General features: G+C 38.7%; 2 protein-coding genes across 2 annotated transcripts; one reads left to right on the forward strand and one right to left on the reverse strand.

Moving 5' to 3' along the window:
- Positions 1-330: 330 nt before the first annotated feature.
- hes6 (hes family bHLH transcription factor 6) lies at positions 331-1,915 on the reverse strand. The gene is made up of 4 exons (XM_053650999.1): positions 1,682-1,915; positions 1,504-1,590; positions 1,310-1,391; positions 331-1,194 (listed from the first exon to the last, which is right to left on the reverse strand). Exons 1-4 carry the CDS (start codon positions 1,745-1,747, stop codon positions 755-757), a joined length of 675 nt encoding a protein of 224 aa, XP_053506974.1. The 5' UTR covers positions 1,748-1,915; the 3' UTR covers positions 331-754.
- Positions 1,916-6,620: 4,705 nt separating this feature from the next.
- itm2cb (integral membrane protein 2Cb) lies at positions 6,621-12,201 on the forward strand. Its single transcript, XM_053652146.1, has 6 exons — positions 6,621-6,849; positions 8,602-8,742; positions 9,035-9,223; positions 9,577-9,687; positions 10,071-10,221; positions 11,320-12,201. Exons 1-6 carry the CDS (start codon positions 6,757-6,759, stop codon positions 11,409-11,411), a joined length of 777 nt encoding a protein of 258 aa, XP_053508121.1. The 5' UTR covers positions 6,621-6,756; the 3' UTR covers positions 11,412-12,201.
- The last annotated feature ends 10,900 nt before the right edge of the window (positions 12,202-23,101 follow it).

Below are 23,101 nucleotides of genomic sequence, written 5' to 3' on the forward strand. Positions count from 1 at the left end.
GATTACCGACCATCAGAGGTGTGGGGTTTCCTACAAACTCCAAAGAGTAGCCTACTTTCTCACCTTCTGTAGTCTGCATACGCAAAGTGTGGGAAGGATGCCCCCTCCTCCTCCCCCTCCTATGCTCTTGACCTCTGCTTATTTCAATTGTTAATTCTTCTTTTTACTGACTCATTAAATTCAATAGTAGCCAGCTAGTGTGTGAAGTTTGGTGACGTTTAATTATAGCGACCCCAGTTCTGTTATGAGACATCCCTGTTTCAATTAGTTTACCACATGCACACTTGGTTGTGAAGTGAATAAGACCATATTTCTCCCACAAGAAAAAATAAAAATAAAATAATAATAATAATAATAATAATAATAATAATAATAATAATGGCATGAGTGTTTATGTTGGTTTTTTTTAATGAAGAAAACGCATAAGTCATCAATATATCTACAGCAACAATGAAATATTTACATTTCTGTCTACAATAATAAGATACATATAATCACTTCCTAGAAATACTCATCAGGACAGTGTCGTCTTAATTTAGCTTATACAAAAACATTTTAAATACGCTACAAAGATGCTGATGTTGCAGTGTTGTTAGGTTGATACTCGGCTGTTTCACCATGAAGAGCTTTTCAGAACTGTTACAGACACTTCTCATGTCCAGTCTTTCTGAACTACATAATAACTTGCGCACTAACAGCTACACAGGTTCTGTCGCATACATCTCACTGCTATGTTTAAGGCATCTGTCCAGGTCTACCAGGGCCTCCATACAGGTTTAGAGTAGAACACAGTGGGTATATTATCCTGAGCGTCCCGGCTGTCCACGTGACTGTGCTCGGTGTCGGTCTCGTCGATGTCCGAGCACAGGTCATCGCTTGATGTGTTGGACGGAGACGGTGAGAGAGCTGAAGGTCTACCGGTGGCACGTCCTTCGCGTGGTGACAGCACGGCGCACATCCCGTCGCCTGGCCAAGTCCCAGCGTTCCCACAGTCTCCCATCAAATCAGAAAGCAGATCCTGGAAGCGATCTTCGTCGTTCAGAGGCATACACTCCAGCAGATGGTTAAGCAGGTCCGCCGCGATGGTTGCGTCGATGCCGGGACAGCTGGAGACGAACGTGTGCACCTCATGCATGCACTGGATATAACCAGCGGCGAAGCGCTCGCTCGCCTCACGATTCATGCTGTCAGATGCTGAAATAAAAGACAAACATATGAGGGTCTTAATCCCAAAGCAGATCCATTTTAGACTTTGATTTTAAGAGTTGAACATGCAGTGGCAGCTCATACACGCCCACGCCTAACTCACCTTTCGCTCTGTTTTGAAGAATACTTTCCACGTGCTTCACGGTCATTTCCAGGACTTCAGCGTTCTCCATCTTTGTCTGCGCCTAAGGATGACCCAAACAGCGTTAGAGTAATCATGTGTCCTGGTTATGCAGAAAGTGAGCTGTCATTATATGTGGAGGCGTCAAAGTTGGAAAAGTGATGAACGCAACTTACGTCCGAGTCGGTTAGTAGCACGCGCAGCTCCTGTAAACTTTCATTAATGCGGGCGCGCCTCTTTTTCTCCACCAAGGGCTTTCTTGTCTACACAGATGTAATATTACACAGCATAAGCATTGCTGCAAAGACCACCAAAGCCAGACATGTTGGGAAGCTCACAAAGAACGGTTCGTACCTTTCTGTCTCCTTTGATCCCATAATAGTCATCCTCACTCTTGGCATTGCGGGAGGCAGGGGCCATATTGCTGTGTTTCCGATATCCGAGCCAGAGAGAGAGAGAGACAGACAGACAGACAGAGAAAAAGAGAGAGGGAGCGCTCCAAACAAGCACGCAGTGCCGTTACAACTCCTGAATGGAGGGCAGATGGCCGGCGAGCGCAGTCTGAAACAAAGGTCTACACACGGTGCTAACAAGCGAGGCGGGTATTGTGCAAAAGTGGGCGACCAAAGGGGCGCATTTATGGAGCCTGATTTACATGTCAATGGAGCGCGGACTGCGCGAGAGAGCTGACGGCGAGCTCGCGCATAAAGAGAGCCAATCAACTGCAGCGCCTTTGTCTCGCTTTCGAAAACCTACCCACCCTGAAAAGTGTGTACTGGAGGAGAACGATTCAATTTCCCTGTCCCAGATCAGCACTCTGTTCAGCCATGTAGGCCTACGTTTGAGTAAATCAAACAACAACAACAACAACAACAACAATAGACTACTACTACTACTACTAGTACTACTACTACTACTACTAATAATAATAATAATAGATGTTAACCTGTTGGATATTGTTTTTTTATTAGTTAAAATAGGCTTGGGAATGATTTGAAAGATTAAAAACATTTGTACTGAATGGCTTTGTGAATGACCACATTTGTGAATGAATCACAACAGAGCATAATTAAATCCCAGTCAAAGTGAGAGCTATCTATTTCTGGTGTATCACCTTTAATGTGCCATCCGCGTGTTTTGCAATTAATTAGCCTAACAACTGCAATTAAATTCATTAATAAACGTTTAAATTTATTTTGGAATATTAATAGTGTTCTAAATGATTTGCTATCTAGACTTTCCACTTTACAGTAAGGGACTTTTTATTTATTTATTTATTTATTTATTTATTTATTTATATTTTTATTTTTCTTTCTAAACGGTGTAACGCTCGCCCTCTGCTGGACACTCCGTGTATGTTGTCATGTCAGGAGTCCCAGTTACGCAGCTTTCGTGGACAGCCTGTTTTTATACAGGCTGTGATGTAAAAAGCCAAATTATTATGCTGACGTAATTAGATAAACAGTGTGGCTTGAAAATCAACAAGTGTTATAAAGAAGCTCATTAATGACGAATCCACGTCTACGCCGTATACGTCCAAGACGACAAAACGTTATTGAGTATACAACTGTGTAATACTGTAATAAACAGTTCACTACTTAGTATGAGAGTAGTCTGTGTGGTTTTGGTCCTAACCTGTGTCTGGCAGGACGTTCATAGATCTTTCAAAACTCAGAAATCTTTAATGAACAAAGCAGAGTTGTAGTCCAAAATAATTCAGGAATATCACAGGTACTTATGACATCGTTGTATGAAATCTAGTAATTCATTTTCCTATAAAAATACCATTACATACCATCAGCTAACAATTAAAACCATTACCATTATTGGTCCTCAATGGTATCCACTAGACATAACATGCCACCAATGAAAGGCAACAGATCACCAGTAGAGACCCATAGGGACCAGTACAGTTTCTATTAAAACTAATACAATTCCCATTATAGCCATTAAAACCATTACAAATTTTATGAATGTTTCTATTGTTTATTTGTTTGTTTCAGCATGTTTATATGTTGTAGATCAGAGGTCTTCCTCAAAGGGCTGGTCATTAGAGAAAAATTGGAGGCACACTTGATAGTTGATGGGAGATTATGGTGAACTGATTAATCAAGTGAAATCAGGTCTGGCTCCTGCTTGTTTGACATGAATTGGTTGGAATGATATGTATTTGTGCTTCATCCCACCCTGGTTTAGATTATGGTTTCATTAGACATCATGTTTATCATGACAAGTAATTGAATGTTTCTTCCCCTAGCACATCACAAAAATAAGGATAATTATATGCCATAAAGCTAATACCCTAGATTTAAATATGCAACGCATCCCAGTGTTCAAAACCCCAATTTTCTGATCACATGAATGATTCGATATCATGGATTCCCACACACCGTCAAAGCGGTCATAAATGATAATAATTCCATATAAGTAGAATGGCATGACAGGTTATTTTTTGACTTCCGGAAGGCTGATGCAAATCTGTGTGCGTCGTTCACCGTAAAAGCCTAAAATAAGCATCGGAAGGCACAGCCATTTCAGGAGCATTTCAGCTTAAAAGCCCTTGTGCACGCTGCAGCTTCTAGTATAATATGAGCACAAATGTAATCAGCTTTTAAAAGGCCTATGTAATTGGGTAAAAGGGTTTGAAAGGAGCTACATGTAAAAAAAAAATAATGGAGCTCTTACAACATATTTCTACTACTAATACTCCATCCAGTTTCCCATAATGCTTATCCTATGTAGGGTCACAGGGAACTCAGGCCACAAGGCAGGGAATAATATTAATAATAATAATAATAATAATAATAATAATAATAATAATAATAATAATAATAGGGGGCATGGTGGCTTAGTGGTTGCACGTTTGCCTCGCACCTCCAGGGTTGGGGGTTTGATTCCTGTGCATAGGAGGGGGTGGGGGATGGGGGGTGGCAGGCTGATTGGCATCTCTAAATTGTTTGTAGTGAATGGGTGTGTGTGTGTGTGTGTATGTGATTGTGCCCGGCAATGGGTTGCCATTGCGTCCAGGGTGTACCCCGCCTTGTGCCCCGAGTCCCCTAGGATAGGCCCCAGGCTCCCCGCAACCCTGTGTAGGATAAGCAGTACAGAAATTGGATGGATGGATAATAATAATAATAATAATAATAATAATAATAATAATAATAATAATCATAGCCCACACCTTTGTACAGTAAACGTTGTACAGTTTATACCACAGGACTGTAGAATTCTTCAATCTGGTTGGTCAGGTGTTGGCTGCAAGGGTTATATTAATGTGCTTATTCTGAGCTGCATTTTTTTTTTTAATTCATTGACAGTATAATTGTCTGAAAACTGCTGTGGTACAAGAGGGATAAAACCAACTTTTTTTGAATATAATTAACATTTGGGTGGTAATGTATCATGCCATCCTGTCATTGATTATTTTCCTATAACAACACCATTTATTTTATTCCTTACTAAAAAATTAGGAAGAACCTTTTGTAAAGGTTAGAATATAATCATAATCTGTTGTGATTATTTTTATTATATCATTTCAACATATTATTTATAATATCATTGGGTTGAGAATAGTCCACCAAACCAAAATATCCAGCCAATAACTGTCTAGTGGTAATATATATATATATATATATATATATATATATATATATATATATATATATATATATATATATATATATATATGGGTTTAAGTTCAACATGCTGTAGGCGTATTTAATGTCTGGAACTGAGTGTAAATTGTATATTATATTAAGGTTATGTGATACAAGATAGCTCATGTAATGTATTTTCAAATAATTCTATTTAAATGTATTTATATAGCACTTTTATCAATAGACATTGTCACAAAGCAGCTTTATGAGACAAAATGAGGAGAACCCTTAGTAGGAAACAGACTCAAATGGGAACTCATCCTCTTCTATGTGACACTGGATAGTGGGGTTATAAATCATTACGCTTTCCCAAATATACTATATAGTTAAATAGTACTTATACTATTGCTGAAAAGTATAAGCAGCAGGTTCTTTTATGATCACAGCAGCAGTTTTTGGGTACAAGCCTACAGTGTCTAAGTGAAGTTAACCACTGAAAAATAGCTGAGTCTTGGGCATAAACTGTTTTTGGTACGTGCAATTTTTAGATAGAGTATCCACATGGGAGCATTCTCAGAGAGTGTGTCACAAGTACAGCAAGCTCCAAGCATTAGGATGGGAGTAACGTGTGTAGCTCGACAGAGAACATTTTAACATTTTAAAAACACATACATATGTATTGTTGGCCTGTGAGAGAACATACTGAGCCGTTTTAAGTCAGTCACAGGATGTTCTCAGTTGATGCCAGAAGCTATTAGGGCCTGTCCTTTTCTCACTGTACATACTCCTATTAGGAAACGTTATTTGAAAACAATATCTCTTTTCATTGTTACGCTCATGGCACTCAGCTCCTTTTCCCTTTAAAACCCAATGATCTATGCTCACTACCATGTCTCAGCACATGGAGATATTAAGACTTGCAGGTTGAAGAATCTTGGTGTTTTATTCGATCGCGAAAGCATGTATCAACTTGATTTCTAAAATTAAGTAATTTCTTTCTTTTCAGGACCTGGGAAAAAGTTATTCATGCTTTTATTTTATTTTTAGCTCATTATGGTTGTTGTAATTCATTATATTGGCATCAATTGTGAAAAGAAGAAAATCGAACTTTAGAAATGAGACCACATCACCTTGCATTTCGAGTCCTTGCACTGGCTCCCTGTCCATTACAGGATCCAAATAAAGGTTTTAATGTTTGTTTTTAAAGCTTGTAACAGTCTAGCTCCTCGTACATCTCTGAGTTACTGTGCCTTTACTCCTAGGTCCTGAAAGGTATGGGTGACTGTGCTGAGGTTGTAGAACAGCCTCACTTTGGACATCAGCAGTGCGTTCTTATTTCTTATCATGGATTAAAAACATACTTTTATTAAATGTTTTATGTTTTATATAGTGTCGTTTATCTGTCCTCGTTTTTTTTTTTAAATAAATAAAATTTACTTACTTATATATATATATATATATATATATATATATATATATATATATATATATATATATATATATATATATATATATATATATATATATGAATTAAACTACAAGTTAAACTATTCCAATTTTTACTAAACTCTGTAGCTGTCTACTATTCATCACTTCTTGAACTGACATCTTCGCCCGCTTCCCATAAACCGATATTTATAGACGCCGTTATTCATAGACGGCGCGCGGTGATTGGACGACTCTTAGTTTGAAGCAGACCGGAAGTCGGGAATTCCCTTTAAGTGCGCGCGCAGTTCAGCAGCTCGCATCAAGCGCGTCGCAGTCTTGTGGTGCATTAGCTCGTCTCCTCAGCACACAGAGACCCGCAAGATACAAAAACAAAACAAAAAAAAAATGGTGAAGATATCTTTTCAGCCCGTATCGGTGCAGAAGCCTGAAAAGCAGAGGGATGGAGGGAAAGAGGAAATTATCATGTCTTACTCTCAGGTGAGTTTATTCTTTTAGAAAAATAAAAAGTCAGTTATAACTATTATCTTGTAAGTATATTCTTAAATTGTATTAAAACTACGTTTCATGTTTAATATAATTGTCAAGTAACTAACTAAAAAGTGTGTATTTTGAATTTTAAACGTTTTTCATTGAAATGCAGTTTTTTAAATACGTTTTTAAAAAAGAATGGGGAATATTAATATTCTGTTATGTAGGCTACATTTAAACCCCACATGAATTGCAGTAATGATTCGCCTATAGATTAATGACATAATAAGCACTATAATGATAGAATGACACAATTGGTGACATTTACAAACCAATGCATATTGCTTAGATTTGCAGTAATGGTGCACTTTTTATTGATAAAATGTGGAAATCCAGAGCACATTGTTATTCTGCATTTCTGTAGATTCCCCAGAGCACTGCCAAGACTGCCATTACATCATTGTTAGTATGCACAAAGCAGTTAAAGCCTAAACAGGGTTATGTGCAAACAAGAAAACTGCTTTAATAAAAAAGGAGCCTGTATTAAAGTGTAGCGTGTTATTCTGACATGCAGTTTAGTATGTGGATTTAGGATGTAAGATTGAATTTAGCCAAATTAAATGACTGGTTGCGTGCATGTGACTTGTGAATAATTATTTATTTATTTATGTATTTGTTTGTTTAGTTATAAATAAGGGTCAGGCAGATTAAATTACAATAAGAATGAAAGTGTTGCTGTTGAAATTCCCTGGCCAACTAGTACCATCTGGTCTCATAGAATAACCCCATAACCATTTGACACAGCCATTCTGGAATATGCTCTTTCTAACATTGGTTTTGTTTCTAACAAAGACAGCAACTTTATATCTGAATAAATGCACTCGAGTGAAAGACATCCATCCATCAAGATGCCAAGATACTGAAGTCAAAGATCGGTTGTCGATGAATAGAGAACAAATAAGCCTATTATATTTATAACCTATTCTCATCATTGGTCAAAGCAAGATAGCGTGAATTAATTTGCCACATCATTTAGAAAATAATACGTTTCCAATTAAATTAAGTGAAATCCCAGAAGCAACATTGTACTTATGCCGATGCAGAATGTCCTCCAAAGACTGTCTACAATGACCTCTGTCTCCTGCACTGAAAAGCCTATTCAGATATAAACTACGATGTACAGTATGTGGCTAAAAAAAAAGGCAGCTGCGTCACAGATTTGCTCTGTCAGCAGGTCTGGTGGACCTGCTATACCATTGCCATGGTGAGTACAGTCAGCGTGGGCTGAAGCCAGAATGGCGTCCTTGGCAGGCTTGCCTGAGAGACTGGAGGCGTTCACACCTCCTGACTCCTTGAGATGTGGCGTGACTAATTCCTTGGCATTCACGAAGAGAAATTACAGAGAGAAATAGAAAAAATGTGCTACTGGTGCTTATCTGATTTGTTGCTAGAGAGGCGTCATCGTGGTCTAACGATGCTCTCGTGAGCATCGAGTTGTAAGCATGAGCCATGATGTACATAAATCTATGAATGGCCAAGTTTAGGGTTCGAGACTGGTTTGTTAGTGACAACCAACAAAGTCTTCAAACAATCACACTCCTTAGCATTGCTCTAAATTTTGCATGAGATCAGGTTGCCTAAAAGTGTCCCTGTCTGGGTATAGGACATTTGAGGCGCTCCTGTTCGGTCAGATTTCTCTTGACAAAAAAATATTCTTGCTTAGCAGGCAAAAATAACCCAATTGATTCATCTTTCTTCCAGCCGGATGAGTTGGTCCTTCCTCTCAGGCCTAAGAAGTCTTCAGTAAGTGGCCTCTGGTGTCTGATTCCCGGCTTGGTGATCTTCATGTCCGGCCTGATCATGGTGTCAGTCTATGTGTATCGCTACTACGTCACCCCTCAGGTGAGACATGAGCAAAGATAGTGTCATGTTTAATATTAAACAGTGCTCTAAAACTATTAAGTGAAATGTAAATGATAAATCAAGTAGTAGGACTGTCTGAGAAAGCTTTCTTTGTGCACAGAACATAAAGGAAAAGCAAAATCTAGGCCACATTCTGTGTCTGATGAGTAATATGCCCTGTCAGTCATCCGCCTTAATTTTTACTACCTTTCATTATTCATTAGCTATGTCTTCCATCTTGTCCTTTGTGCGTTCTTTTTTAAGACATGTTCCAAATTTGCTCTTCACACAGATCCCCGAGGACAGCCTGTTCCACTGTCGGGTGATGTATGAAGACTCCCTGTACGCACCGTTGCTAGGGAGACAGGAACTGCAAGAGAATGTCGGCATCTACTTGGAAGAAAACTACGAGCAGATCAACGTTCCTGTGCCCAACTTCGGAGGAAGCGATCCAGCTGACATCGTCCACGACTTCCACCGGGTAAGGAGGGAATCTCCTAGCCTTTTGCATTCTACCTCTTTGTCTTTGTGGCACAGAGGTAGCGTATTTATACATATATACATATATAAATGGCATAGAAATTTCATTATGAGTACAACACTGACATTTTTAATGGTACAAAATGTTTTGCCAAAGTGATCTCCCATTAAAGAACATGTTTCTTCTTTGGCAAAGTAGCAGTCTGTCAAGAAGCACTTGCAGTGGCTTTGTCAGAACACCCTGAACTCTCTGAATAACATAGGCATTGATATGACTAGATCTGCAGGACTTTATTGGTTACTTTCGTTTAGTTGTTGCTAATTTGTGGCTTTTTTCCCCCCTCATCTACACAGGGCCTCACAGCATATCACGACATTGCGTTGGATAAGTGTTATGTGGTTGAGCTCAACACCACCATTGTCATGCCTCCCAGGAACCTGTGGGAGCTACTTATTAATGTCAAGGTAAAATGCTCTTGCCTTGAATATGTTTCTCTCTCTGACTCACACCTTATGTCAAGTCTTGTATCATACTCCATATATGGCCATTTTATATAGCCATTTTATGGTAAGAGAAATGTGCTAGATGCTGGAGAAAAGTGTGCTTTATGAAAACAAGGTAAAGAATCTGGAGGAAAAAAGGCACAATTCTTGAATTCTATATGGAATGAAATCTAGTACAAAATGAAAATTGAGGTCAACTTCCAGGTCTAACAATTTGGGTCAGTCTTTTAGGCCATTATAGATGTAAATTTATTTTACAAATATATTAACCTCAATGAGTGTAATGAGTAAAGCAGAACACATTCCCAGCAGTAATGATTAATTGTTGTGTATTTGTTGTGCAGAGGGGGATGTACCTGCCACAGACCTACATGGTTCAGGAAGAGATGATGGTGACAGGCCGGGTGAAGAACATGCGTCAGCTTGGCCCCTTTATCCACCGCCTGTGTTATGGCAAAGAGACTTTCCGACTGAAACGCCGCAACTCTCGCAGACGTGAGTACAGCTACTTATCCTGCCTTTCTTGCACACAACTTTTTCTTATTTGCCTGTTACACTTTCGTTCTTTTTCTTTCCCTTGCCCTTTTTCTTCACTGTTATCCGTCGCCAGTTTTTACTAACATGCAGGGACCATTATTCAGCTTTTATCTAGTTGCATACTTTAAGGGGGTTTCAACACCTCCAGAATTTCAGTAACATTTTAACAAAAGATAACGACTACTTAATAGCTAATATTATGCAATATGTAGCAGATGTCCATTTAGGACTATTGAACCAACAAAATGGTCCTTGATCGAGGAAAAACTGTCCCGTGTGGGCTGGACCACATGACAACACTTCCAGTTTGACATTTATTTCATTTCTCAGTTGTGACCAACATCACAACCATGAGAGAAACTCCAGAAGATTATTCATTGTACCTTTAAATCTTATTTTGTAAAACTGCAAAACCTTGTACGTCACAAATAGGCTGCCTCCGCTATAGTGACAGTGGAGGAAACCTGGACCTGATATTAGTGTAGGCTGGTGCTACGTAGTTCTCGCGTGCGTGTGTAGGATGCACTAATACTGTGATCCACTATGTGATTAATCCATGTGTGGATGATTCACCAGCCGAGAGTACGCCAACCACCTCCAAGTAGGGTACTGCACGGGAGGAGGAAGTGATGCAGTCGATGAAGTGTAGGAGTTTGGCTCATAGGGGATTCTCCTTCTTTTCACAGATTATGTCGTTGTGACAGAATGACGCTTTTGGCTAGACAGCATTTGTACTGAACGTGTAGGCCTGAAATACTTAGTCTAAAATAAACCATGAATGTTGAATAATGCTGGGAGATTAAATCGGTTTTTACCAATTAGATCTTAATAGTAATATAATAATCCCTAAAAGTTTTTAAAGTATATTTTGCTGTGGATTCAGATTTGTCAGCTGTCACCATCATAAGCATTTCTTATCTGCATTTATGTATACATACACATTTTGTCTTGCTCTATAATTATTATTTTTTTATCTACATATAAGCATAAAAGCTTGTTTATTGTTACTCGTATTCACTGCAGACCTTTAACTTCTGACTTGTGCATCCTGTCTAGGTATCGACAAGCGAGAGACCAGGAAGTGTCATAGCATTCGTCACTTTGAGAACACATTCGTGATGGAGACAATTATCTGTGACCGGGCCTAAAACGTCAGCCTCGGCATCTTCCCAACTCGACTGAGCAGATCCCAAAACATGTTCCTCTACGTTTAGATTTTATTGCACTTTATAGCACATCCACTCTGTACATAGTGTGTAATTCATCATGTCCTTTTATTTTTCTTTTTTTTTTTTCTTTTTTAATTTAGTTAGTTTGTGATAAGAACTGGTTTGTCTTTCAGGATCCTAATGTCCCAGGTTGAATAATAACTGCCTTAGAGTTAAGTTTTGGCTATTCTTGTTGTCTTGGTTAAACATGTTGATATGTATATATTGGTATTTACATTACATAATGTTTTTTTTTTCCATTGAATATGTGGGGGGTGGGGCGGGGGGTTATGTAAATGTCAGAGACTGGTCTGAGAATTGTCAGCACGTTGAAATGATTTATCTGGCAGTAATTTAGTGTGAGACTGTGGCATGCACTATGCACTGATTTCATTTTCTTTGGTTGTTTGTCTGTTAGTTGGTAAGGGTTATTTTGTCTATAGAATGGGTAACCTGTTCACTGCTGTTTCCCTGTGTTAAATAAGAAATCCAGATTTGGAAAATTGTCTTAATGCCAAAAAGTATACCTCATGTTTTAGAAATATATGAGTTAATTACTTATTTAATTAAGACCTTGTTTTCATTTTTTTCCCAAAGTAACTTAAGCAATAGAGTTTTCTTATCTTGGATTTCATATTTTAACATCAGACATTTTCGTAATGAGTTAAGCAACTTATGCGTTTTTGTCTCTGTGTGATATATTTGTGAATAAAGTTTATAGAAAAATTAACATGACTCCCACATATGAGTTAAATAGATACCTGCCTAGCTCTCCTTTGGCTTTTCACTATAAATGTGTATTCATTATTAACGTGCTGTTCCACATTATCATTATATATACTGGATTTCCGTCTGACTTTTTTTTTTTTTTTTTTTTTTTAAACATATCCATTTCATTACTGCATTAGGGTAAAGTGATAAAGGCTATTATCTCTTCAGATGTACTGTCCATGCATAAATCCATTTCACTTTGCATGGTTTTCTCCATGCACATTTTAATCAGTAAAGACCTTTTTTCTATGACAGAAAATATTGCACTGTTCAAAGCCATAAATGCCCCATCACGTCCTTCCTCAATGTAAAATATTGCTTGTATTATAAATTCTACCTAATAAACTACTGAAAATAAATGGGGCCACTGTCTCTCGGACAAATTAGAATTATACAGGTGTGTAATGTTTGTCATTGAATTTGACATGTAGTGATTAATTAATGATGTCAATCCAACAAACTTACTATTAGGCCCACTTGTTCTTTTATTCCAGGGGCAGTAATAAGCACCTGAATACCTTCTTGTGAGCATGTCGAGACCTTTAAACACTAAATGACATACAATGCAGTATTTGCAATAAATATTGTGTTATACCTTCATCTTACTCTGTATCACTGTCACCGAGTTCCCGTTGGGTCACTGTTGGTTCCTAAGGAACCAAAAGGAAACCTAAGGGCCTTCAAGGTTATCCAGGGTTCATAGAAGTACTATTACTTTTCATAAACTTATCATTTGTAAGTCGCTTTGGATAAAAGCATCTTTTGTAAATGTAAATGTACTTTCCCTAAAATTTACATTCTATATAACCCTCCTTACAGCCAGGAGTGATGAGAATCACAAGGATAACATATGCCACAATTTCATGAGTAAACAGTTCACCTTAGGGCTACCCTGAAATGTGCTCAAAAATGACACTCAAACCTTTGGGAGGGGTGATATTAATCTTGTAGTGTCTGGAGGAAGTGTACAATGATGCCCAACTAGCAACAGCAAAGATTTCTTGTAATTGCACCCCTCTCAATAAGGCCCATGGTAAGGAGACACTCCTTGTAGAGTGGCATGTCCCAGGACAGCATTGAGATCACACCATCTGACAGTGCACTCAGCACTGGGGTAGTTCTGAACAAACAACTATGCTTCTTGCTTCATATCATTAACCTGACATGGTCATGCAGGTTTCTCTTTTACAACATCAGAAGGATCCTGCCTTTTCCTGTCCACAGAGGTCACTCAGGTGCTTCTTCAGTCCTTCCATTCACTCATGGCAGATCTGCTGCTATGTGACATTCAACCCTTGCAATTGGTCCAGAATTCAGCCGCTTTCCAGAAATGCAGACTCGCTTTCAACCTCCCCAAGTTCTCCCACATCACCCCATCTGCCCGTTTCAGATTTAAAATGTTGCTTGTCTACAAAGCCAAACACGGACCAGTGCCCACCCACCATAAGTCACGTATCACACCTCGGTCTGCACCACGCTTCCTTTAACCTTCTAGCACGGCTTGGGTAGACCCACCATCCCTCAAGGAAGACATGTATCAAGACTCTTCTCTTTGATTACACAGGTAGATGTTGACCTGCTATGACATTACTGCCTGTTGATACTCCTCCAGTGCCATAGGATTACCACTTTTCCTTCAGCCTTGTCACCATGCCTAATGCAACCAAAACCATACAGGCCTCCCCAGTGACTAAGGCTGTAGCAAGCCCTACTGGCACTGTCAATGCACACTCAGTGCCACTGGTTCCATATGGTTTTCTCCTGTTACACCTAATACCACTCAGGCATGCTTGCCTAACACAACCAGAGCCATACATACCTTCCCAGTGACTAAGGCTGTGACAAGCCCCACTGGCACCATTAATGCATTCTCAGTGCCACTGGTTCCATATGGCACAGGTCAGCTGCAGGGTTGTCAGCCAGGTACCACCACTCAACAACGTTTTGTTCTTTTAACCCTGGAATGTCTCCTGGTGGAGGAGCAGTGACAGGGACATCTCCCTGCCACTCCCTGCAACTAGACATTGGGTTAGATGTTACTACCCCAACACTTCTCCTTTCTCCTCACCCAGAAAGCTTTTTTTCTCTGCCTCTTCAGCCAGGTCTTTCAGGGCCTACCACTGGTTTGCTCTAGTTACTCCCACTTCCCTCAGGAGTCCAACAGTTGATGTTCCTCTCTTGGAACTCTTGTCATGGTGCTTGTATTGCTCCCACCTTCTGTGACAAATAATAAATATAAAATAAATTTCATTATAGGGGCTGGGTAATGACATCCACCATTCAGTGGCTCAACTTCTGCTTAGACAAGAGTTGTTAAAGCAAAGCCAAAGTAAGACAGCAAGCAAAAGAAGTTTTCAGATATTTCAAGTCAGCATCCTGCATAGTCTCAAAGGAAGGTCCATAGTGGGAGGTTCCATGCTGGACTAATAGGTCAGTAGCAGGATATCAAGTAGGATTGTACACCAGAAGGGTGTACCATGAAGCAGGATTGTAGGGTTAGCAAGCTAATGATGGGTTAAACTCTGGCTTAGTAATACCATGAAGCTGGCTCTCTTTTCAGCTGGGCAGATCACTGTGGCAACTGACTCTACACTGCTAGCCCAATCCAGGGCAAGTTAAGTTGAAAATAACCACACTACGCATGTATAAAACTTACCTTTTGTCCAGTCAGAACCCTAGGAATTGTGTTCGCATAACCATTCCCATGAGATCCCGTGGAGCTTACCTTTTGTATTGTGAAAGGAACTTTAAGGTGTGCTAGAGTTTTCAGGACGAGACAGACACTATTAGGGTGTTCTGATTCTCATACAATTTATATTCATTTTTGTTTATAATTATTTTTTTCATTAAAATAATGAACATTTGATATGTTTTCTATGTTCTATTATAAATAAAATATAGGTTTATGAGATTTAGAAATCATTACATTTTGTTTTCAATTACATTTTACACAGCGTCCTAACTTTTTTTGGAATTGGGGTTGTATTATTATTATTATATGTAATATTTAAATAAAATTATTATATTTTAAAATACTCAATAATTATAATATTATTATATGTAATACTGATTTACTTCTGAAGTCACCCTGGTATACCTACAGCTGGAAGTCCTTGGTTGGAGGGAAGACGTTAATACTTTGAATACATTGAACTTACCTGTGCACATGTCACCTCATATGTAGTGCTTCCAGGCTATAGAAGTCTTATTAAACAATGCAGAAAAACACAGCATATATATATATATTACATATCTATTTAAATAAAATTTTATTTTAGTTCACTTGCTGCCAAGATCACCTCACAAAGTTGGTATTGCAATTGTTGTTGTCTATTCGGGGTCACCACAGTGGATCATTGGTCTGCATATTTGATTTGGCACAGGTTTTTACACCAGATGAAGTTCCTGTCACAACCATCCCATTTTATCCATGTTTGGGACTGGCACTGAGTACAACCCAGTGGCTGGGTTGATTCCCTGCCCAGGAATCAAACCTGGGACACGGCAGTGAGAGCGCAAGATCCTTAGCCGCAGGACAACCAGGGAAACAGTCTTGTAATTGCAATTACTAAAAACAAATTACTGCTAAGCCTATGTTTCAATTCTTCAAAGGAATTCATTATTAGTGTTTGTTCTTCTACCCTAAAATATGCAGTCTTAACTCAATCAGTAACCCGACGCATGTAAATGTTAAATAAGTTAATAATATAAATAAGTTATAATAGATAACTTATCATTGTTCAGCAGTGGCCTGTCTCACAGCTTTAAAAAATTGGAGTGTGACATAAGAATCCCAAAGATTATTTCGATCTTGACCTTAGATTTTGCATGACCCCCTTAAATCAACCCTGGGGTCCGTGGCTCTGAATATGGAGTCATCATCAAGACCGAAGGTGAATTCTTAGCAAAATAAGCTCCCAGGCCAGTTTATGCTTTTTGGAGTTTGTGTCCTTCTCACTTAGATGAGAAAGAGTTTCTGTTTGTGATATTTGGGGTTTAGTCACAAGCTGTACTGTTTTGAGATTCCCTTAATTCTAACAGACCCTAAGGAGGCTAGTTTTGCAGCTGTTGTTAAAAGTTCAAGCATGCTAGCAAGAACTAGAACTGCCCACCTAAATTGATTGCCGAGCATGATAATGTCTGCCTCCCGTGGGGTCAATGGAGTGGCTAGCAAGCCCAAGGAATCTAGTTTCACAGAAATTAATCAAATGGTCTGCTTTATTACTAGGTACTGTATGTTACCTAGTTCACCATGATATTGAGCTCTGAAATGTGTTCCAGCAGGGTGGATGTCTCCCAGATGGCCTGTTCCCTGGTGGAGGAACACCAGAATCTATTCACCCATTGTCCAAATATGGCAGTACCCTTATGCCTCCTACAAACAAGGCCACTTGTATGTATTTTGTGAACACCCTAGAGAGAGGCAGGACATTGATTTGGAAGGCTAAAGGCTAACTCTAAAAAATATGCTACAGAATAATGAGGGCATGAAAGGTACATTGCACAGATTCACCTATGTAACCTAGTCTGTGGCTGCACAACATAATTAACATCTGATAGCATCTTTTACATATACTACATCATGTATTATACTACATATGCCCAACCTCACTAATGCACTTGTGGCTGAAAGAGCACAAATACCCACAGCCATTTTGCAAAATCTAGTGCCTTCCTGGAAGAGCAGAGGCTGTTATAGCAGCAAAGGGGGACCGACTCCATATGAATGTCCTTGGTTTTGGAATGGGTGTGGTATGTAGTGTCCACATACTTTTTCCCATATAGTGTACATCACAGGAGGACTTTAAAGAATCAAACAAGGACAACCATTCTTCTTCTGAACTAAGAAGTACATGGAGTAGAACCCATTATTCTGACCATAGTGTTTACCCGTTTGACAAATTTCTTGGAACAGAGAAGGCACTTGATGGAAATGGAAATTAGCCATGCCCTGAGTCCCAAAGGCTGGGCAAATGGCAGAGTATAAATTTATACCCATGAGGCCTTGTTATCATAGGTGTAATCATAGGTGCTGTCCTACGTGTCTCATTGTCAGAAGTGACCCTTTGATCAGCTCTGTGACAGAGGGATTTATACAGTAGGTGTGGATTTGAGTGATTGCTCCAATGCAATCAACAAATTTATTATCAGATTGCCTATATTCACCATGAGTGAGGCAATGTCATAAGACCTCACCTGAATGTCACCAGTGTGCTTGAATTCAGTGCTTGGGTATTGTGCATATGAACATTACACTTTTGAGGGTGGCTGTTCTAGTTGGTTTGGAGCCTGCCAGCAATGTATGTGCTCTGGTAAAGCCTAAATAACTCAGAGACATTATTCTAAATCTAAATCACTCAGAATGTTATTCTGAGAAAAAGCCCCATGCTACTAGGATGGTTTCACAGGCCTTCGAGCCATCAGATAGTGGAGTATGTGAAAACTGAATGAATCACAGATAAAAATAAAATAAAAAATAACTCAGCTGATAAATGAGGGTCCTGTTTGTAGATACAGGGAGATGGGGGCAATTCCACTTCAGAACATGTATACATATTAGTAAAATCCTGCTGACTTCACAAGTTTAATAGTGTAGAACACAGTATGTTGAAGGAAAACCACTCAACCATGCTAGTGTGATTTATCCACAGGCCCACTAGTCAGGGGACTGTGTAACTGATCCAAAGTGCTGGGGGAGTACTGTTCAGTGCAGATGGGGTGCAATATGGTGAGGGAAAACCACACAACCATGCTGGCACCACCCATCCACAGGCCTGAGGTTGGTCAGATGGCAGGCAATGTGAAAAAACTCAGAGCACCAGGGGAAACCACACTTGGTGATGGAGTGAGATGTGAGTGATATACTGAGCAAAAAAAGCAGTTTGTAGATAATTGTTATCATATGCAGGAAGTAACTAGTACTTGTCAAATATTCCTGCAGCTCGTTTAATGTTGCTGTGTGTCTCTTGGCAGCTTCCCTGATCTGTTTTTATTTCTTGTTCTTTTGTCAATTTTGGAGGGATGTCCTATTCTTGGTAATGTCACTGTGGTGCACAATTTGCTACATTTGACGATGATGCCTTCACAGTATTTCATGGTACAACTAATGTTTTCAAAATTCTTTAGTACTCCTCACCTGTTCGATACCTTTTGACAGTGAGATCCTGTACATGCTTTGTAAGCTGTTTGCAGACCATGGTCTCAACAGTCAGATAAAACCAAGAAGATGTCAAGAACAATGAAACAGCTAATCTTTATTTGGGGTTTATCAGAATCACTTCATTGATAACATGATGATAATTACTTTTGAACATGAATCTGAATCTGATTCTGAACACAGTCACATGGCCCATTATAAAAGTGTGTGCACACTTATGCACCCAGATTATTGTATATTTATTTTTTCTGTTTCATTTTGTTTTTCACTTGAATCTTGTTGGTTGCAAACCCTAGCCGTAACCTTATGTGTAAAACAATCTGACATACACTGATTCTTAAGATAAGGGGCAAAACATATTTTAGAAGTTAGTTTATATTTTTTAATACTACATTAATTAGAAATTTATATATTTGTAGACAAAGGTCTCAGCTAATGAACCATGTAAGGGAACAGGTTTTTATAAAAATGTTTTTTTTTCCTAAAAATTGACATTTATTCACTTCATAACTTAATTTCTGTCAACTCCGTCAGATACACTGAGAAGCATGCAATTTTAATTTCATCCAAAATTCATCCAACAAGAATGTAAAGTACTCAATTATCTAATAATGGTGTTCAGTAAAGGAGTTAAGTGATAAAACACATTCTCTGTTTTCACACTATTATGAATTAATTCTTAATTCTCTACCCTCCTTTTTAATATTAAGCATATATAACCAATGTTCTTAGGTAAACAAGACATCATGTCATGTAGTTCAGTTAGTGTTTTAATTATTAACACAATAAATTGAAACAAAGAATAAAATTTTTCTTTCAAAATGAACAAAAACCTTCATCTGACGGTGATGACAAATAACTGATGGAGTTGACAAAGTAACATGTATTTTGGAGTGTAAGAATCAAGTAAGATTTAACATTTTATCAAGACCATAAGCAAATTCCTATGGAATGTCTTTAGTGAGCTCAATGTATTTACACTTGAGGCTAAAGGTCTACATACACCTAGGCTAAAGATATTCAATTTCAATTTTTCACAACTAATTTCATTCCATTAGTTGTTCATAACTAATTTCATTTCATACATTTCCTTTGGCAAGTCAATTAGTACCAATTCACATCAGAGGTAATTTTAAAACTATCTATTAGATATATGTTTATTTTACAGATTTGATTTAATTCACTATATTAGAATTCTAGTGGGTCAAAATTTTATATACACCAAGCTGACTGTCTCTTTAAACAGTCCAGAAGATTCCAGAAATTGATGAAATGACTTTTAGAAGGATTGTGCCCTGCAATGGATTGGCACCCTGTCCAGGGTGTACCCTGCCTTGTGCCCGATGCTTCCTGGGATAGGCTCCAGGTTCCCCCGTGACCCTGAAAAAGGATAAGCGGTATAGAAGATGGATGGATGGATGGATGGATGGACGGACTTTCAGAAGCTTCTGTTTGGCCAATTGTCATAATTAGGAATTAACTGGGAGTGCACATGTGGGGGTCCTATATTGCCATGGCCTGATAAGCTTTTGTGCAAGGAAGTAGCCGCCACTCCAGGACCAGGATAAAAAGACCGTTCTCTGGTCAGATGAAAAAAAATGTAACTGTTTGGCCATAATGATCAGAACTATGACTGGAAGAAAATAGTGTGTGGCTTTTAATCCACAGATCATTATCCCAACTGTAAAGCATGGGGGTGGCAGCATCATGCTCTGTGGGTGTTTTGTTACAAAAGGGACTGGTGCACTTCAGAAAATAGATGGCATCGTGAGGATGGAGGATTATCTAGAAATACTGAAGCTACACCTCAGGACGTCAGCCAGAAAGTTCAAACTTGGTTGCAGCCAGGTCTTCCAGAAGCATAGCTCGAAAGTTGTGGCAAAATGGCTTAAATACTATGAAGTCAAAGCTTTGGAGTGGCCTTCACAAAGCCCTAAGCTGAATCCCATAGAAAATTAGTGGACTGAGCTGAAAAAAATCATGCCCGAGCAAGACGTAAGGACTTAGTTACCCCAGTTCCGTCAGGAGGAATAGGCAAAAATTCTGGCAAAGTATTGCGAGAACCTTGTGGAAACCCCAGGAGTTTGATTCAAGTTCAAGCAAGTAAAAGGCAATAGCACCAAATAGTAACAAATGTTTGACCCACTGAAAATCTGATATAGTGAATAAAGGTTTAAATAAATGTGTATTTTATATAACATTGTGAAATGACCTCTTATGGAATTAAAATAAATACTCTAATTGACCCTAAACACAGGAAATGTATTGAGTTGTAAAATATTGTTTGAATGTCACATCACATGACCCTATCACATGTCTCACCCACACCTGCTTTGTGTTATCCATGATCAGCACCCAGCTTTATAAGTCTAGCTTCTGCGTGTTTCTGTTAAACTTTTCTTGTTTTCGTTGTTAAGCATATGTGTGGTAGTGTGTGCACCACAGCCTTGCTTATAGTCTTTCTGTTTTGCCTAGTGTCTCATGTTTATGTGTTTGGTTCTGGTTTCCACAATTTCGGTGGTTTATTTATCTTATTTATTTATACCTCCATAACGTGACAGTTTAGCCCAGGGGGTATTCCAGAAAGCAGGTTATGCAACTTACCTGGGTAAGTTTTCTCAAAGTAAACAAATAACCTCAAATGTCTGTTCCAAAAAATGGAGGAAAATTTCAGGGTATGCAAGTAGCCACAGCAACTACTATCTGAAGCAGGTTATGTTCCAGGGTTAGTTTGTTTCAGAGAGCTGACGGAGCATGGCGTGCCCTTTTGAATAGTGTCCTGTGGATGAGGAACAGATTATACAAAATGTGAGAGGGTGATAAGACCACATATAGATGTGTTTTCATATCCGGACGAATAATTAAGGAGCGTTACCGTTTTCCACGTGAACTGTTAATGTATTTCACAAACCTTTTGAAACCTCACATCGCCAATGTGACACATCGTGGGTCAGTGCTTAACACTGAGCACATTTTATGCATTGCCCTTTGATGTAACCAATATTCCTATTAAAGCTCCTTCAGTCAATGAAGGAGACTATGTTAATAGGAAATCATTCCATAGCATCAGTGTGCAGGTAACAGTAGAATATTGGGTGCTGAATCAAGGTTTAAGGAATTCAATTACTGGCCACTCATTACTGGTCCCCACTAAATAGGCAATATGTGACGCATCCCACCTCATCACCAACATGGAAGTGAAAAAGCCAGGGTCTGTACACAATACCAGAATATTTCGAGGTCCTCTACTCATTATGAAGATGATCAAGAGGAACCCCCAGTTAACCCAGTGGACTAAAGAGATTGCAGGGTGTTAGGTTATGTGATCTGCCAAAAACACTTCTAATTAAAAGACCAATGCACAATGGAACAGTCAAGTGTGGATCATTATTTCTTTATTTCCTGGAATTAAGAAAGACATTTGTATTTATTGCTTTACCATTCAGCAGTAAATGACAGAATAATCATCACTAGGGAAATACTTTTACCTAATGTTAGCCAGTGCTTCAGCAATTTCAAGCCTGACCTTTTTTATGTTTGCCCTTTTTCCTCCATTTGAAGTTGTAGAAGTTCCATCTCCATGCCAATTTTTATCATTTGCATTTGAAGATGTACCTTGTACAGCTTCTTTGCAGGCAGCTAGGAAGACAGAATGATAATTCAATATGATTGATATCATAAATGTCTGTAATAAATACACAGACCAAATATTTTTAATCAGGACAAGTGCAAACAATTTTTTTTATACTTCCAAGATTCTGTGTGGAGGTAGATGGACCCTCCTCTGTACAGGAATCCCCAGCCATAATAAACAATGAGAAAGGGATCACATATTTCAGAAAGGGAATACATTATATGTTATACCTCTGTGGGCCTCCCAGAATCTTCATTTTGTATCTCTGTTACAGCAGAGGTGGTCTCTTCATCTTCATCCTACAGTGCAAATGACTAATGCTGTTTGGTCTAGCAAACAGAAACAATACCTGAAGACAATAATCACTTTCATCTGTGGTAGGATGTGCTGTTGCAGGAGGGTCAATTAATACAATGTGACCATAAGCAACTGTAAGAAAATGAAATCAAATGATCAATACATTCTCAGACAAATACAACTAATATACAAAGACATAAGGAACATCTAGTAGGGGCACTACAATTAAGATTACTGTACACACAATATGCAGTAAAATAAAATAAGCATGCATAATACACGTGAAACACTGCTAATAAAGTGTTATTTTAAAATTCCTGTTTTAGACTGTGGCTGTGTTTTCATCTTGATTGTTTAAGGATAAATCCCATAAAGCACTGGAAACTTTATTTAAAAAAAAAAAAAAAAAAAAAAGGCCTCTATGCTACACATTTTACCAAGCCACTCATATCATGGGAGGTAACTGACTCTGATTAACTGCCCCCTGGTACTGCCCCCTTGATTAAGGGACAGTGCCAGCTGGAGTGAGTGAAAGTGCTGTTGGTACCCCACCCATTTTATGGGCCTCTGCCTTCTTCCTGTGGCTACATAGAACCTAGAGAAAAGTTATTACAGAAGGTTGGGCCAATTAGCAAGGTTACAATTTAGGAAGTTTTTCATTTTGACTTGGCTCCAAGTTGTTCTGGGTCCAGAAGGATTACACCTGATAAAATATAAAGCCTATTATATCATTAGTACTATGTACAATGCTAATTGATAGAGGGCTAAAAG

The sequence above is a fragment of the Ictalurus furcatus genome, chromosome 20 (genome assembly GCF_023375685.1).
Source record: "Ictalurus furcatus strain D&B chromosome 20, Billie_1.0, whole genome shotgun sequence".
Lineage (NCBI taxonomy): Eukaryota > Metazoa > Chordata > Actinopteri > Siluriformes > Ictaluridae > Ictalurus > Ictalurus furcatus.

Excerpts from the sequence above, each read along its gene's own strand:
- itm2cb (XM_053652146.1), top strand. The coding sequence starts at position 6,757 with ATGGTGAAGATATCTTTTCAGCCCGTATCGGTGCAGAAGCCTGAAAAG. Across the intron at positions 9,224-9,576 it reads TCGTCCACGACTTCCACCGG|GGCCTCACAGCATATCACGA; the intron begins GTAAGGAGGGAA and ends TCATCTACACAG. Across the intron at positions 9,688-10,070 it reads AGCTACTTATTAATGTCAAG|AGGGGGATGTACCTGCCACA; the intron begins GTAAAATGCTCT and ends TTTGTTGTGCAG.
- hes6 (XM_053650999.1), bottom strand. The coding sequence starts at position 1,747 with ATGGCCCCTGCCTCCCGCAATGCCAAGAGTGAGGATGACTATTATGGG. Across the intron at positions 1,591-1,681 it reads GGATCAAAGGAGACAGAAAG|ACAAGAAAGCCCTTGGTGGA; the intron begins GTACGAACCGTT and ends ACATCTGTGTAG. Across the intron at positions 1,392-1,503 it reads TGCTACTAACCGACTCGGAC|GCGCAGACAAAGATGGAGAA; the intron begins GTAAGTTGCGTT and ends GGTCATCCTTAG.